The 18318-nt window shown below is 38.1% G+C and overlaps 1 protein-coding gene across 1 annotated transcript in view; it reads right to left on the bottom strand.

Moving 5' to 3' along the window:
• Positions 1-17272: 17272 nt before the first annotated feature.
• fndc1 (fibronectin type III domain containing 1) overlaps positions 17273-18318 on the bottom strand; it is a 29443-nt gene continuing 28397 nt past the window's right edge. The window contains exon 22 of the mRNA XM_026340693.1: positions 17273-18014. Within this exon, the coding sequence (XP_026196478.1) occupies positions 17899-18014 (116 nt within the window). The 3' untranslated portion in view covers positions 17273-17898. The remainder of the gene's footprint in view (positions 18015-18318) is intronic.

Below are 18318 nucleotides of genomic sequence, written 5' to 3'. Positions count from 1 at the left end.
AGGTTACTATATCTATGCAAATGGTTTCCAGCTGGCCCATCACCTGTCATCCAAGGGATTGCTCTCTTTCTGTCAGTAATTAGGATTGGCCAGTTTGCCAGAGGGGATGTCGCATTCCAGAGGTCTCTCCCTTTGTGTTGTGATGTAGAGGTGAACTGGTTTTAAATGGACACCTGGTGACCAGACTCCAGTCTGACTGGAATCAGCACTCTTAGTTTTATTGTGTTCTTTTGTCTAAGTAAATCAATCAAGATAAAAAAAACTTTCAGAAACAGTGTTATATTTAAACACTTTGAAAATTCATCAGTGAATTATTACATTTTGATGTAGCTTGACTGTATTGTTACATGGTAATGATTGTTATATCTGACAGACAAGCCTTTTGGGACTTTTTTGGGACTGCATTTAGAACTACTGATGGAGGAAAAAGACTGCAGGACTGCAGACAAAGTAATGACAGCTGACTGCATTTGGAAAGAAGGACAACAAATCAGTTCAAATTTATCAAAGCCATAAATATAAGCACACAAAGTAGTTTCATTTGGGAAACTTTTCCAGACTTTAAAAACAGAAGTGTCCCCATTTATAAGATGATGGTTTGTCTAAATGTGGCCTACATTTGCACTGTAAAAGTCTGGGTGTGCCAAAAATTATTTCCCTCTTCCACAACTCGTAAAAGCGATGGAACTCGCTCAGGATAGAGTTTCTTTAGCCTCTGGAGAGAAGAGAGGAAAATACTGGGGAAATGTCTCAGTCACTGAGTTTAACTCATCTTCTAATACATCTTTCTTTTTACTCCCTTCTCCTTGTTCCACTACTTCTTTCTTTACTGGCCAATAAAGCCCCTCTTTATGCAAAAATTTGAAAATGTCCACACACAGAGACACATAAGTCCAAGTGTGTGGCTTATCCCGTTTTCAGTTTCTATGAGGCGCCTAAGGAATGCATGCAAAGATGATGTCTGAGCATACTGATGAGTTTTAGAAATAATTTTCAAACACTCTTGTTTGTTTGAATTTCTTCAAACACACTCAGAGCTCAGCTATTGGTGCGGTTTTTCAGTGAGTGCACACCAGCATGCAAACAGGACTCGTGTGGCTTTGCTTCACATCATTATTTTCATTGTCAGGGCATAAGTTGTGGGAGTGCGTAGCCGCCTCATACTGTGTTTCTTACTGATTCAAATTATGGCCTCCTTTGCCACACACAGATTTGATCTCGTCTTGCGTAACACTGTTAATGTTAATGCTACATTTCAAAGATAGCTGTGGGGTGGGAGAGGAATATACATAGAAACTTAAAAAAAAATATTCTGACTGGTTGCTGCTACCACTCATGTCTTTTGGTGACAGATGTCTATGTAGTTTGATAGGAGAAAGGTCGCAACCATAAAAGTAGATCTTATAGCCAAGTAGCTAAGAAGAAGGTACCAGCCCTCTAGCTCTCGCACCTCCTTTGTGTGGATGGGCAATGCATAGTGGTCATTTGACTCCTTCCTAGATGGACAGTAGCATCTTCAAATGTACTTTCTCCGCTTGCTTTGTCATCATATTTCTGTGCTCCACTTCAAAATTGTCCCGCATTGTTCCATGTAGATTTCTTCAGCTACACAAGCAGTCATTGTCCCATTTGGAATGGAGGCATTAAAAAAAAAAAAAAAAAAGAAGTGTCAACATCATGAAGGTAAAAGTTTCCAGCATTTGTGCTCCGTTGTTCCTGGCAGAGAGGGTGACAGAGCTAAATTCAGGGCACCCGTTTGGGTCTGAGCCTGAGTCTGAGTGCTTTGGCAAGAGCGAACTCTCCACCAGGCGCTGAGAGCCAGAAACCAGACATTTCAGTGAGTCGGAGGTGGCAGAGCTTTGTGGAAAGATTTGACACCTGAGCCTGACAGGCTGATGGATTCATCATGGCTACTGAAAAGACCTGGAGGACAGGAAAGACGCCTCAAGTTTTCAAATGGAGCAGCCTATAGGTGCATACAGTAGCCTATATTTCACCAGCTCTGTATAGCTTGATCTCTTCGGCCTCTGTTAGCAGTCTATTCAAGAATTAACATTTCTACACCTAAAAATCTCCCTCTGAGAAAACCTGTGCTATATAGGAAAGAGAGGAAAAGATTGTTTTAGCAAGAGGGTGTGAGAGTGTCTGGCTAATTCTTTGCAGTTGTGTAACAGTCACTAGTGAGTCTAATGGCTTGTGGACATCGTTTAGACAGCAGTGTGTGATAAATCACCACGGGTCTGGGGTTATTTGGGTTTATGTGGGATGGATCCAAGCCTGACAAATCGTCATGGAGATCACTGACTTTTCTTACGAAAAATGAAATGCTCCTCTCACTGCCAAATGTAGCTCACACCAGGACACATGCTGTAAACCTAAGAGCCTTGCGTTTAGTGAATGAGCACTAATTGCAAATTGGTTTGTGGAGAATATTCAGTGATACTGGGACTTTGAAGCTTAAAAGAGAAAAGCCCTTTAACCTTGACACCTTGTTTAAAATATGTTTGGTTATTATTTCATTGCCTGTATTTTCTCTTTCCATATTCATCACTTCTAAAGTTGACTCTTCCAATTGGCAATTAAGCATGCTGGATTTTGATTCGGTGATCCCACTGGATTTAATCAACAGCATGGTTGAGTTTTCCTGTCAAAATTTGGCCGTCTGCTCTCGTCATTTGCTGAGAGTCAGCACTCAGCAGATCCTCTTTGGCTGGGTTCTCAGGATGTCAGAAGGGAAGAGACTAAAGAGAAGTGGAGAGAAGCTGGAGGACACCCAGAGATATTTAAATGCAGTTTGGTGCCTTCATGTGCAGACTTGACTTCCTGTTGAGGATCGAGCTGTTCCTGCTCCACGGTGTTCCCAGTGGGGCTGAGCTGACGAAACAAGTGGACATATTTAAAATCAGTCTCTCCAGGTGGCCCCTTAAAACAAATAATTTCCACAAGCACATAAAAACATCCATCTCCCTTTATTTCCAGGTATCCACAGAAATGTCTAAAGTTGACACACAGTAGCAAGAGAGGCCACTTCTTTAGTTTCTCTCTTACGAAAGCCAGGAAAAAGCAAACGTTGTCATTAATCATCTTGTGCCTGCAGGATTTCCTGCTGACCTACTGAAACACAAAACTAAATGGAAGATTATCGTTAAAGAGGAGATGGTGCTTCACCCTAACAGTCGTGGGGTAATGCAGCATCTGACAGAGAGGTATGTGTTTGGAAAGAGAAGATCAAATCCAGTCAGATCAATCATTAACTGAGAAGCTCGGCTATAGAGTAAACATTTCTAGACAGACCTGAGTTCATATTTTCATTTAACTTTTCTTTGGCACCGTGCAGCTCGTCTGGTTCTGAGTGACTGTACAGAGCAAATCCTGACATCCTACTTTTGGCTACAACACAATAGATATAACTTGAGAAATGTTCTGGTGTTTAGGGAGAGTTCAGCAAAGCGTGATAAATGGGCTGGAGAAAGACGCAAGCTGAGACAACTCAAGGCAAAACGAAAAATAGAACTTATCTAATCAGTAACACAGTGTCACAATGTGACTGAGGAACAACAATGAGGCAAAATGATGTGAATGTACATAAATGTGTGGAGCGTGGGTTTATTTTACAGTGATATGAATTCAAAGCTGTGAGATATAGCTCTAAAGCTCTCTTGTGAATACAACTAACACACAGTTTTTTGGAATTCCTGTACTGCAACTTGTGATTTATTAGCAGACATATTCTCCATTGTGTCATTACATCTGCAGTAGTATAACGTTGAAAATGCCACACCAGTCTATTCATCAGTCTACCTCTAATAGATAAAGTCTATTTCATTAATAATAACAAATTCAGCATGAAATTAAGCAACACATTCAAAGAATATTAATCTCTTTTTTAAATGTGAGCTCATTTGTGACCTTTATCACAAGTTTTATCACTTTTGTACTTTATATTATACTTGTATTTGAAAATATCCACATTCTGTTTGGATCCATAATTTCCATAAACAACACAATAACTTAACAAAGGAACACTTATCATTTCTGACGGTAAATGCTACGATCAAACAAAGTGGGGCTTGAGTTTTGAACCTGACCAGTGGTAGCCTGATCAAAGTTCATGAGTGTAGATGAGGTGGAACAAGACATAAATTCTGTCAGCAGTGCTGCAGATGCCAACGCGCTGAACTGTCTCTGCAGTTTTTTCACCAACACACTGAGTGGAAAGCTGGCTGTGTTAGCAGCAGCAGCAGACATTTTTTCTCAGGGAGGTGGAATGAAGAAACATCTCCTTCCACACTAGTTGGAAAACAAGCCCACTGACAGATGTCTGTGCAGCAGAGATGAGATTACTCTGTGAGGCAAACAGCTCGTGACTAAAATTGGAATCATAAAAGTCTTTGTGTGTTCTTGTGATTAATGTGTGATTGTGATTGATCAAGATGGCTAAAGTACACATATTTAATGCACAAATAAACGTGCAAGTGCTTGGTCAAAAACGTACTCCACTACTACTTCAATATCCTGTACTCAGCTTTAAGTAATAGAACTTAATGCTGTCGATATCATCAATGTAAAGTCCAGGTTTGTTCTTGGTTTCTGCAGAAATCTGAATTGTTCAGGCATCAATTCATGAACACATTTAAGGAGAGAACAGCAGCATTATTTAAACATTCATTTAATTTCTTCTATTCATAAATTGATCTTTTAGTTAGTAGTAATAAAAAAAGTTGTGTGTTTTGAGCTAATTTCACATTCAAAAAGTAAACACATTTTCTACAGTGAATAATATGGAGAAATATTTTGAGTAAAGACAAAGATTTTTGTTAATATATATGCATGACTTGTGTAGGAAAAAAACAGCAGCTGGAAGCCATAGAGCTGGGTTTATTATATCTTCTAATACAAATCTGCATTTGCAAAATAACTAGCAACTACAGCTAAATCTGATAAATGTTGTTAGTTTAAAGGACAATATATCCCTCTTAATCTCAGCAGTATAAAGAAAGAGTAATGGTAACATACAATGCAAATACTCAAGTCAAGTAAAGGTAAAGGTATCTTAAAATTGTACTTAATGGTATTTCAGTATTAAATGTAAACTACTTAGTTGCCACCTCTGATTACATTGGTCAAGATGCCATTTTCAAGTTATAATTGTTTCCAAGTTAAAACTAAGTGATCAACTATGCTAGCGTCTCTGTGAGGTTGTCACAGTGGTCGTAAATGCTAATGGTGATATGTTCACAATATCAAAATTAACATGCTGATGCTAATCCTTTTTCACTCCTCACTTGTTTGTGTTGTATGAATGTGTTGCTCCATTTGTACTGTTCATCACATCTCATCCTTCTCTATGAGGGCAATCTTTTTTTTATGGACAGTTTTTCACATCTTCCTGTAAATATCTGCTTTTAAAGTGTGTAATTGTAAAATTGGCTGGCAAGTCCTGCAAGGATGGCACCCTAATGTGGCAAAAAAAAAACAAAACAAAAAAACAGAGCTGTGTTCCCCACTGAGTTCTTGGATGAGTGGCAAAACATCTTCAGTAGGATTCAATAAACCATTTTTATCTGGCAAAGAAAACACTCTCAGTTGACTTTGTATGTCGCGAATAATGAGATCATGCTGGACAGAGGAGACAGTTGTCTGTATTTTTGCAGGAATCCATCAGAATCCATTCATCATTCTGCTCTGTTATATTTCATTGTCTGTTTAAACACATCTCCACATGGAAAACTAGGAGCAGAAACCAGCATGGAAAAAATGACTGGATCACAACAGAAGGTATTTCGAAAAGAGAAAAAAAAAAGAAAGACTTGAGGTCAAAAGCCACTTAAAATGTTGCAGCGGTACATTCTTTACCTCCTGTATACAAAGTTTGAAAAAGAATAGAGAAGACATGTTTTCCATGAAGACATCAACTGCAGTTTTCAGTCTTAATTAAGGTATTTGGTGGCTTTTTAACTCATTTCCTTTCTTATTTATTACTTACCTGCCACAGGCCATCATCCGTCTGAGAGGTGATTACACAAGGGAGAATAGTGTCCAAGATGACTTCAAATGTTTAAACTGCAACTCTGTACCAATAATCAGTCTGTGATTGTTAATCAGTTTAAACCTCTTGAATATTGCATGAAGTGCTGGTGGCTTGTAAGGGAAGGAAGGATGTGGCCAGAGAGGATGTGATGGAAAACGAGATCTGAACGAACTGAAATGAAGAGGCAAGTCTTGGGGCAAAGGTCAGAAAATGTCACATCATAATGTACATCCTGAGCGCCACAGGTCCATGTTTTTGTGGGAGTGTGTGTGTGTGCGATGGAGATTGTCCCTGCCAGGGGATTTTTCCATATTCATTGCTGTGTTCAGAAACAGATGCAATATTGGCAGTGGAACCAGTAGTTGACTAGAAAGCCTCAGACAAATAAGCCCTCAAAGCATTCTTCATGCAGTCCCAGCTAATTTCACACTTTCTCACTGCCATTCCTCCTTTCAAACACAGCCTCCTTGACTGCGCTGATTCGTCTTGTTCAATTTGCCCCCACCAAAATACGTCACTCCTTCTCTCTGGGTTTCTCCATCGTTCACTTCTTTACAGCATCTGCTCTCCTGCAGTAGCTCAGTCCAAAACAAACTAAATGAGAGTGATTGGATTGACCAATTTCATGCATATCATTCATTTCCAGGAAGCTGAAATCTTCCACTTTGATGACAAAGTCTTTATTAAGGGAGGACAGATTTAACTAGCAAGTACTTACGGATTCTCTCAACCCCTTTTATATGTGCTGGCCGTTTCGCTCTCCCTCCTCCTTCTTTCCTCTCTCTCTGTCCATGTGAGGTGATTCAGCGTCAGTGAAAGCCTTCAACACAGCACGTGAGTGACTTCATCCTCACACATCTGCCTCAGTGTTTTACCACACAGGCCACTGTGGAACGGCTGAACACTCAGCAGGGGTTATGATCAACACACAAATACATGCACACACACACACACACTATCATCTACTCAGACATGAGGCTGCTGCACATTTTTAAAATGTACATGCACACATACATCTGCAGCAGAATGCAGATACACTGTCATACACACTCTGCAGAAGTAGCACTTCAGTTCCACGTTATACATACAATATATTATTACTGTACATATTTAGGTGATTTAGATTTTCTTTGGCCACTTGGGAGCTGTGGAACAGGTGAATATGTTAAACCAACACAGCCATATTATCACCCACTCATTTGGAGTTATTGCTCCCTGGTGGATGTGTGTCTGCTGTTTGATTTCCTTTTTGCTCAATAAAAAATATTATTGTAGCTTTTCATTAAATATCAATCACATTGTCAAAGTTGCCTCATCCAGTGCTAATGCATACATTCAAAACAAACACGTGAGACGCTTGCCACTGGAAAGTGGGATCCCAGCATATGTTGTGCTCCTTGTGTTCCTCCCATGTGCTTCTGTTTGTTGACCATCGTCTTGTCTAAGCCAGTCAGCCAGTCCGGTCAGCTCCTGCTGTGATGTGACTTTTCCATCCAGAGCTGTGGGACTAAGCCAATCAGCTTGAGAAGAGAAGTCCCTGTTCTTTCACAACATCTCCTGGATGTTTTTTAATGCAATGTGATTAATAAGACGGTGAGTAAAATATTGCCTTGGAGGGCTCCTCAGGAAACAGCATTCTAAAGTTTCCATGTATGACTTCCCTTTGCTATGAGATGGCTTTTCAAGATGTGATGTTTTTTTTTTTTTTTTTATCTAAGTCTAGATTTAGTGGTGTTTTGCAGATGCCAAGAAAGGGGGAGAGCAAAGCATATCTTCACTCCCCTGTTTCACATTTAGAAGACACTGGACGACTTGGATGTCTGGATCGAGCATCACTTCTGTTCATTGAGTTGATGAGTGTAATCATGTTCGTACCTGCTTGTGCGTTTGTGTCTATATTGTTTGTATTTGATCCCTTTGCAAGCGTATGGGCAGCACATGCCTGAACACTCTCATTAGTACTTGTGTTTCTGTTTATTCCACATCTGCTAGTGTCCCTCTGTGCATAAACTAATCTTGTCCGTGAAGTGCTTTCCAGTGTAAGTAAAAATGTCTATCATGAGCACAAGGACCAGACTCAGTACTGATGGTCCATAACTACTGTATAAATCCAGATTGTCTCTATGTGTTGTTGTGCTCTGTGTCTGTCTGGTTCCTCAGCCATCAGCAACAGGGTGTAAGATTTACAGACCCAAAAATACAGAGCGGGGATGAGTTTAAAAGAACCTTGAACGCAAAGCTTTTGCAAACAATCCTTCACACATGTTTTAACTTGTCTTGTATTGATGAGTGATGAGTTTTGACATGTAGGACAATACAGTACCATAAGTCAGTTTGTTGTGCCTTTTAACAGTTATTCAACTCATTCAACAACAACATCTGAGCTCTCCATCCTTACACGTGTATAACAGATCTGAGTACATGTTAATAATTATTTGCAACAACTGCTTTTGATGATGTCGAGTCTGGGCTGATTGACCTTGATGGACCATAACAGCTGAGAAGCATGATTCCAAAACCTAGAGACATATGGGTATGAATTCCAACAGAGCAACGCACATATTCCACCTTCATCTAACACATGGAAAAGAGGAGTAAGTCAACTTGTCAGATTTTCTCAGGTCTACAAATGAGCAGGGCGAGAAAGAGATATAATAAACCAAAACAGTTTCCATACCATGCTCACATACAGAGACACGTCTGGTTTATGTTATGCAGCCATGACTTGTTTTATTGCTTACAAAGAGTACTCACTGTTCTAATACATGCACGCTAAGTTAATGTAAAATCTAATTATGACGAGTTTTATCACCAATTCAACTGTGGCTTAAAGTATTAGAGGCTTAGTTATGAGTAGTTCTTATTGCATGAAAATAAGCAACCTCCTCGTTTATTTCAGTGACACTACTGTGATGCAGTGAGGAAATGTGATATAGTAACTGTTCAAATGGATGACACGTAAGAACACACCTTTCCTTGCAGGCATTCATATTGTTGGACTTAATTCCACATTCTCCAAATGGAGAAAAAAAATTACGTTGTCTTGTTGAGTATACAGAAGTAATATCTGGCCTCAAAAAAGAATAGACCACTGTGCAGTATTTTAAAATCTGATAAACCCTTAAGCTGAATTTTCTAATTTGTATTCACGTATTCATTTCTTTAACTATGAATTCATTAAGCTTTTTAGAGTGTTAAAGTCTTCTTTAACAGTCATGATGAGATGTTGAAGTGCTTTAGTGATAAAGTCACAACCTTGATAATTAGAACGAAAACACATATTTGAAATCAACAATAGGGCAAGAGTTGGAACGCTAACATGGAGAAAAATGACTTCCAAAACAATAAACTTGTCAAAGGTAGATTCCCCTGCCAATGTTGTGTGTTGATTATCAAGAAAAGCCGCTCCTGGCCTTGGCTTTCATTTCTTTTCCAATGACGTATTTGTATCTACTGCAGCGGTGGAGGATAATAATGAAGTAATAGAAAATCTGAGCAACTTGGCACTGACAACAGCAGTGGAGATGATTTAACGAAGCTAAATCCAAGAAACATAACTCAGGATAGCAACATGCTAAGCTAAAGAAATCAGCTACTGAAATAACAAAACAAAATTGGAATTAAATTGACAATGAGTGAAACTTGAGTGGCAGGAAAACATAGCTTTACTGCAGGGTTTTTTTCCATGAAGGCCATAATTTGGGCCGTCAGCACGTTAGTTTTTCGGAACTTGAGTCCATGAGGCTTAAAATCAAGCCTGGGGTAAGACACAGGAAGTTTTATAACACTGTGTGAACCAGACTATAGACAATTTTCTTTTCATTTCAGTGGTCAAACATCAAACAACAGAACTCTTGATTTTATTGGGAGTCTTACACTCATTCCTTTGTCCATAATTTCTATTAAATGTTAACTCTGAAGCAACCGCTAAAAACAAAGTAACATTAAAAAAGAGTCAGATGATCATGCAAGCAACATGTAAACATGTTGAGAAAGAATTTTAAACTATTATACTTGGAGGAAATTTTAAAATAAACTATAATAGATATTTACAACAAGCTGTTTGGGTAAGAATTTTACCATCGGTCTTTGTTTTCTCTTCCAGATATGTTTGGTTAAGCCGGCTGGGTTTGTTTTAACTCGTCTGTACTTCTGCCTGCTTGTGTTTGTTGCTCTGTTAGACGTCTGGTGAATATTTTCCTGACCTCAGCAATTAAGTTTGGGAGTACAATGTTATTATGGTACTGATGGGAAAAATTAGACCTAAATTTTGACTTCAATTATTATTCTGCATTTGTTATTTACTTTTCTTTTGCGAGACAACAGTTGGAAGCAGTCTAGTATAAACTTTATGTGCCCTGCAACTTAAATTGCATTTCCCTTCTCCCCTAGCTCATACCACTAATTAATTCTCATCAGCCACTCACATACTGAGAAGAAATGAATCCTGTAGGTAAAATGCATCATTCTTCTGTATTAGATTGTATTTGCATAGTCAGCAAATCAGGCGAAATTTGCTGTTCACAGCACAATTGCGCGATGCAAGTTCGCATGCAGTTCTATAATAATAGCATACATGCATAGGTAAAGCATACAATGCTGCATGTACGTGCATTGACTCTTGGGAAATGTTGCTGTAAATGCAACTCAGACCTCACACACAGCCACAATAGTCAGCAGCAATTACTGTCAATGCTTAAACGAAAAAAAAAGAAGACCCATGTTAATGATGTCTAAAATTTTCAGTTTTTCCAGCATCAAGTAATTTTTATGTCATTAAATGAGTTTAGCTGTTGACAGAATTGGGATATGAGGCAGCAGTTTCTACCAGCCTGACCTGATTACCTGGGATAAGTTTAAAAATATATCTGTATTTTACTGGCTTAGATTGTTGTGTGCTGAGTCATAAAAGTTTTTCCTATGACAGTGTTTTTATATTCTAAAGGCAAGTTGAATGAATGTGGGCTAATCTTCCTGGGGTACAGGAGCTGAGTTTAAAGATGTCCATAGTATTTCATGACATCAGTAGTAAAGCTCCTTGTCATTATATTGTGTCTGTCTTTTTGTCCTCCCTCTTCTCATGCAATTTGAAACGAGACACTGAGGTGCATATTTCATGTCAGAATCTCACATTTCCTGTGTAACCTTAGTCTTTGAGTAGAGACAACAAAAGTGTAACTGCTGATAATGTGAAAAGATAGCAATGACTTTTGACTTTACACCGACATCTCAGTTCCCCCTTCAGCGCTTTCTTAGGCTTTAGTGTGACCCGTCCGTGTGCCAAAAGAATTACATAATCGTAAGCCTCAGTGGGCTGAGTTCATAACTGGGCTCAGACTAGTGAACAAAAAAAGACTCTTATCCAACCCCCTTTAAAAGAACAGTGAGCTGAGAGCAGAACAACAAAGTCTGTGACTCTACAGTCGGTCTGTTATGTCATCTTGGAGTTTGGTAAATATTATGTCTCTGCGCAATTGATAGTTCCCAGATCTTTAGCTTTTATGAAAAACGTGTTCAAAAGGACAGGTCATTTTCTTTGTCTCTTTTATGGCTCCTGTTTGTGTGGGCCTGTCCTGTCGATCCAACTGATACTGCAGAGGATACAGGATATTCCCCAGGATTCTCCGTGTATCCCTTCTTCTGCCAGTTTGGCTTCTCCTCCAGTATATCTAATATTTTATGTTCTCACAGAGTTGAAACCTTTGAGCTGTATTTCTGAAGGACTCAAAAACAACTTCTTTGTCAGTCATTAGTTAGTTTAGTTGTCAACTATGTAAAACATCAACAGAAATTGATTAATTTTGTCACATGGTGAAAAACTTAGCTTTAGATTTACCAAAGGTAAGTTTACATCACTGGTGAAAGAAACATTATCTGATTATCTGAAGCATTTTTATTTGTTTCAGATCCCTGTTTTAGTTTTGATGCCAACCTGCCCTGCACCAAACAGGACACTGCCAAAGCTGGTCACCATCGTGGAGCTCTCAGTAGCTAAAGAGCCAGATGTTTGCCTCTGGAGTTTGTGGAGCCTGGAAACTGTTAGGTGGCACAAAACATGACTCCATTGAATGTTAATGTTGCTCCGAGTTCATGTGCAATATTTTGACCTATCACCTTTATAACATATTAGGTTTACAACTTGTTCCCCCCCTCTCAAAAATCAAGTAGTGTAGTATCAGATTCACCTTTCTGCTGTGATGCTCAATATTATAAAGGAGTAGACAGTTTTATATGGTCTGAGTTATAAAACATAGAATAATTTCGTGCATTTTCTTTCCCTCTTTCCTCCTACAAGGAGAACAAAAAGCAATAACAAACCTCCTCAGTGGGAAGGCATTCATGAATCACACTGAGGGAATACTGATAAAACAAAAAAGCAACACATTCACAGCACATTCACATCACTTACCTAAATATTTCAACACACAAACACCTAAAGGTAAACAATTTTAAATATGATTCTCACCCTTCTTATTCTTCTCTTCAACCTTCAAATGATTCTTGCCTCAGTGATTTCAGCTCTCTAGAATGAAGTCTAACTTTTTCCAGCCCAAATAGCGTGTGACCCACTTCTATCAGAAAGAAACAAAAAAAAAAAGCAGCATGTGGAAAACAGTTAGACCTGCATTCTTTCACAACCACATCTTTTTTTTTTTCTAATGAGATTTTAATGTGCCTCGAATTAAGCATTTCCACACATCAAATGTGTTTAAATAAGCTAAATTAACACAATAATCAATAAACAGTAAGGAGTTGCTTGTTGGCATCAAGGGAGCGGTTTGAAAAGTAGCTGAATTTATAACATAAGATCCACGTGCGGTTAGTAAGCCGAGTCTGGACTCAATCAAGCAAATGTGGCCTTTTGCCCTTTTTATATAAAGGATCTGCTGTTTGTGCTCTGTACACCGAAAACTATTACAGGGCATCTGACACACACTGAAGATAACTGCCATTATGGATGGGTGTCATTACATCAGTTGGCTGAAAATGAACTATGTTTCAACACCTTCTGAGAAATTTGCTGCATTTGCGTATGTGTGTGGGTGTTTTGTTGTGTGTATGGGGTTAATAGTGATAGAATGACTGTCACCATTTCATCCTCCTCTGTATTGTCACTGCTTGCTGCACTTGATCAAAGCAGATGCAATGAATATTGAGGAAATACATGTTTAATGAGAAGAGAAAACAACGCCACCAGTAATCCAGCATGTGGTTATAAACTCTCCACTTGTCTAGTTTGCATTTAATTAATATGGCGATAAGAAGTGCAATTATTTAGACACTAATGATCATGCAATGACATATTCTCAGACAATAACTGGAAAAAATAGATAAACTCATGTTTTTCTTTCAGCAAACAAGAAAAAAACAAATATTATATTCTATATAATATAATATTCATGGGCATCCCTTGGTTCCTATTTGCAGTATAGCACTTGTTTGACACATGTTTCTGCTTCCTGAATCTAGTTTGAGTGATCATTGCTCAAGTATGTGTGCACTGAGATTTGGGATTTGTCTGGGTCTGTTCCTCTATTAACATCTGCAATACTTTTACAGCTACAATGTTTGCATTACAGATTCATTGTTAAAGATTAGTGAAAAGAGGTTTTCTGAACTGAGCGTACAAAATTTTAAATCTTTTACTTATGTGACAAAGAAAAACTGCTTCTCATTTTAAAAGCAGAAGAATGGCTGAAACTGAAGAATGCACCTCTAGCAGCCATAATTATGACACAAGCAGACGAGAGTGTTGTGTCACATGGTATTTAGAGCAAAAGAGTCCTCGCTGGGAGGTGGTTGGGTCAAAAAACCCAGGACTTCCCCAGAGGAGACTAAGTGGGAAACGTGCTCTAACCATTATTGTTAAACAACGTCAAAGGGATGAAGCATCAATATGTCCTGTAACATTAACTTGTAGTTATTTCTTCGTCAACATAACTGCTGTGTTATGGTTTCAGTACAGTGCTCTATTTTCTGTATGAATATATATATATATATATATATATATATATATATATATATATATATATATATATATATATATATATATATATATATATATATATATATATATATACTGTATACACTGTATAATAGCCATTGGCCTACTTGCCCTGCAACAGCTTGCATGGTGCGGTAAGTAGAGAAGCTATTATGGCTACTGATATTGCAAGTAAATCGAAATAGTCCCAAGACACTGAGACTGACGTGACATAAATAGTGAGGTTTGGACTTTCTGTTAAAATTTTGCAAATGCTGCTTTAATAACTTAACTGTGAAGTTTTTTAAATGCTCTCTAAAGTGCTCCAGAATTCTATGTAACATCAAAAACCCTCCATCTCAAAGGCTGGTTCTAGTTTCACGAGGTCAAAAATGTTTGAAGCATTAGTTTTTTATTTTATTGTGATGAAGAGGCTGTTAAAATGCCTGAATTAGGAGTGTTAGCATCACATGTTCTAAACGCTGCGTTTCAGGTCTTTCCAAAAAGCGATGCTTCATGGAGAAGCAATGTTGCAGAGTTTAAATTTTGGACTGCAGTCCTGCTTTCCTGCTTGTAGCTGTGCGTCATCCCTTTGCACTGGTAATAGTTTAACTATTTTTCTTATCATTCTTGACAGCAGCCATCATTTCTGGCTGACACACATACACATGATCACTTTATCGTTTCAAGCATCTGTAGCAGACGTCGTAGCCTTTTAACGTGGGATTGTCCTCCTGTCTCTTCTTGTGCTGATTTCTCTTGTCTTAACTCTGCTCTACAGAAAACATCCTATTTAGTCTGTGAATTGATTTTGTATTATCGTGACAAAGTCAGGACGGTGTTTAGACTGAAAAATATAATTGTTCTCCACTCATGTCAAATGGCACTACAACCTGCAGCCAATAAAAATATTTTGGGGCAAAGAGCGACTCATCACTCACTGAAAACACATGGTAGCCGAGCTTTTCATACATACACAGTGTATCTGGAAAATATGTTTCAACCAGAGTGCTGACAAATCGGTCTGTTATCTTTCCAGACTCAACCAGTCGCTCTCCACCAGTGCCGTCTCAAACGTCCCTCTGCATTTAGTGTCTTTTTAATGACTTCCATGGTGCATCAGAGTCTCAGAAACAACAAGAGATTGTAGTGTGGACCTCTGATGATCATCAGTTTAGGTAAAGAAAGTAAGTATGTGTAAATGATGTTTTAATTAAATAAGGTCCAGGTGATAGATGGTGTAATAACAAGGTCACAGCCTAAAAGGTCAGAAAGCTCAGTTTTCGTTTTCAGGGGGATGGTGGGGATTAATAAAAATGATATATGTTAGACTTTGTGGCAGAATTGTGCAGAATGTGTAGTAATTGAATAGCCTGGCTGCTACTGGGTATCATAAATTCTGCTCACAGAGTAAAAACTTAGTACTGATAAAGTGCAGATTTAGTTCTACAGAGCTAAGAAGCAGTCAATGCTGAAAATTCATCTCAAAATCTTAATGATCAATTGGCAAAAAATATGAGACAGACCTTTCCACTCCATCTGCCTTATCTGTGAAATATTTTCCACCTAATTTATTGTGGTGCTGACCCACTTATGATTATATTTTTTTCATTTGTTATCACAGTTATTTTTCACAGGTGGCAAATAATCCTTGATCTGAGCACCATTATTTGACTTGGGGCATGACAATGAAAGTCAAAAATCTGTGTGAAAGATTTTATCTGAATTTGTCAAAATCACAGGCTAACAAATTTACCAGGTAATTTGATTAATATTACGTTTCAACTGATCCAGAATACACTAATTATACTTGGCTCATCAACTTTATACTGCAGGTCTTTCCAAATCTAACACAGCACATCTGGGTCCTATTTCAAGCAGTGGTAGAGGAAGTAGTTAGATCCCTACTAAATGTACCAGTGTAATAACTACAACTATTTAGTTACACATAAAAGCCTATTTTAGTTGCATGAGTATTATCAGCAAAATTTACTAAAGGCTTCAAATTCCCCTTGTTTGAATGTAATTAAGTACATGTACTCGTGTATCCTTAAGTGTCAAGTTGAAATCATTTTACTGGATTTTGTCCATTGATGCAACCTTGTGTTTCTACTGCTCTACAACTTAAAACATAGCACCAGATCCTTCACATTTTAGTGAGCGAAACTATTGAAATAGTAAATTCAGGAAAATTAAACCTAATATTATCTCTTGTTTGCAATAACTATATCAGAATATATTATTCCAGTAGCAGCCATCCAAGGCCAAGCCATGACCTCCACTGTGCCTCGCAGATGAGCTGAATTTGATCATGAGCAGATCCTTTCCACCTTCACGCTTCAGCCTTTCCATCACTTTAGTAGAGGTGAATTTTGGTCTTGTCAGTCCATAAAACTTACTTACAGAACATTTTTGGCTCATCTCTGTACTTTTCTGCTTAATCCAACTTGGCTTTCTGATTCTTACTGCTGATGAGGGGTTCACGTCTTGTCGTATGGCCCCTGTATTTCTGCTCATGAAGTTTTCTTCAAATGATGGATTAGGAGCTCAGTTGTTTGGGGACTTTCTTAACAGCTCTCACAGTGCTTTAGACATCTGCTCTTGACGATTTCCTTGGCCGACCCGTTCTGTAGTTCACCAGTGGTTTCTTTCTTTTTCTGTACTATTGCTGATGCCTAATGTTTATGTAGTGCCTATAATGTTTTTTCCTATTTTCTTAAATGGCTTTAACTTTCTCCCATGGACAGTTATCTTGTCTGACGATTTATCATTTAACCAGTTCTTTACAGATAAAACCATTCATTTATATGTATTGTATACATATAACAGTACTTGAGTACATATACTTCATTACTTTTCACTACTGCCTTAAAGTTAAATTAAAAATTTTAATATTAAAGTTCAATATTAAAAATTCAGTTTGAATATTTTTGGGGAAGTGTGTTGACAGTCTACACATAGCTGATAGTGTTGTCCACATTTGCTCACTTGCCTAATGCCGACCAACTGTTTCTATCTTTGTTTCACCATTTTCCTACACCTGCTTCTTTCCACAATGTGTTGTTTTTGACATTTCATGATATTTAAACTGTTGCTGTTCCAGCTGGCTCAAACACACCTCGGCTGTTTCTCACTTCTTCCATTAGGTTGATTAAGTAGGTCTGGATCACGTGTGGAGGCTTTTGCTAGAAAAGAATGTGGCAACAGGAGAATAAGATATGATTTATGATTTTCGCTGGGGTTTCCATATAGCACCTTTATTTAGTCTCCCACAGCTCCTGAGCAAATATTTGGCCTTTTTATTCTTTGTCAGTATAAACACAAAACTTACACAGTAACTTTTGTATGAAGAGAATTAATTATGGTAAATAAAAGTGTGTAAAACATTAATAAACAAAGTAGCTGTCAGAAAAAAAGGTACAATATGAAATACAATTCTCACAACTGGAAATTAACAGACCTATACACACCTTAAGTGCCCATTCTTACAGTTTGTTTTGCAGCTTGTGCTTTGGTCCAGTTTCATTGGTTGAACCATGTGTTTGAATTAATGATGAGATAAATAACACAGGGCGAGGACCTGTCTGTCTGTGGGATAGTTAAGGACACTGTCAGACAAAAGTTAAACTAAGCAAGAGCTCATATGCTTCTTTTTTCCCTCATATACAGACTGCTTTATATAAAAAGTGCATTGTAATGATATACACTGAGTTGTTTAAAAGTACTATATTCTCTTTGTGTGAAGCTGTAATAAACTTGTAGTGGTGTCTTTTCATCATGGCAGGCAAAAGTCTGTATTTAAGGGCAGGACCAGTGAAGGTGAAAGCCTGCAGCAGGATGCAGACTGGCTGTCCTGGGTAAAAATGTCCCTCGTCCTGCTGGGTTACCACTTCCCAGGGATCGGCACCCCGCATTCATACCAACCCACAAATGGATGGGGTGTACGTCGGCCAATAACTCCAAATATAACTGGCTCCTGTCTGTAAGCACGATAAAAACCTGCAACAGTAAAACATAACTGCCATCAGCCAGGTTTCCAAACAAGCTTTAAATGCATTTCCTAAAGGTTGCAAAACAAATGTTAAATGTGTATATTGTAGTAAAAATGGCAGTGTATATGTAAGTTACTTCAACACTTATGTATTGAGTTACCCACCACCTCTGTATATCTGTCAACATTTTAGATATTTATGTCTTTATTAAGAAGTAATAGGCTCAGGGCTGTAGCACAGCCAGAGAGTAGTGAGAGATAAACATGTTATTGGATTTGTAGTCACTGAAGTTGTTGACAATAAGATAAGCT

Source organism: Anabas testudineus, chromosome 24 (genome assembly GCF_900324465.2).
Source record: "Anabas testudineus chromosome 24, fAnaTes1.2, whole genome shotgun sequence".
NCBI classification, from domain to species: domain Eukaryota; kingdom Metazoa; phylum Chordata; class Actinopteri; order Anabantiformes; family Anabantidae; genus Anabas; species Anabas testudineus.
Note: the sequence above shows the minus strand (reverse complement) of the source record. Positions and strands in the feature narration are given on the sequence as shown.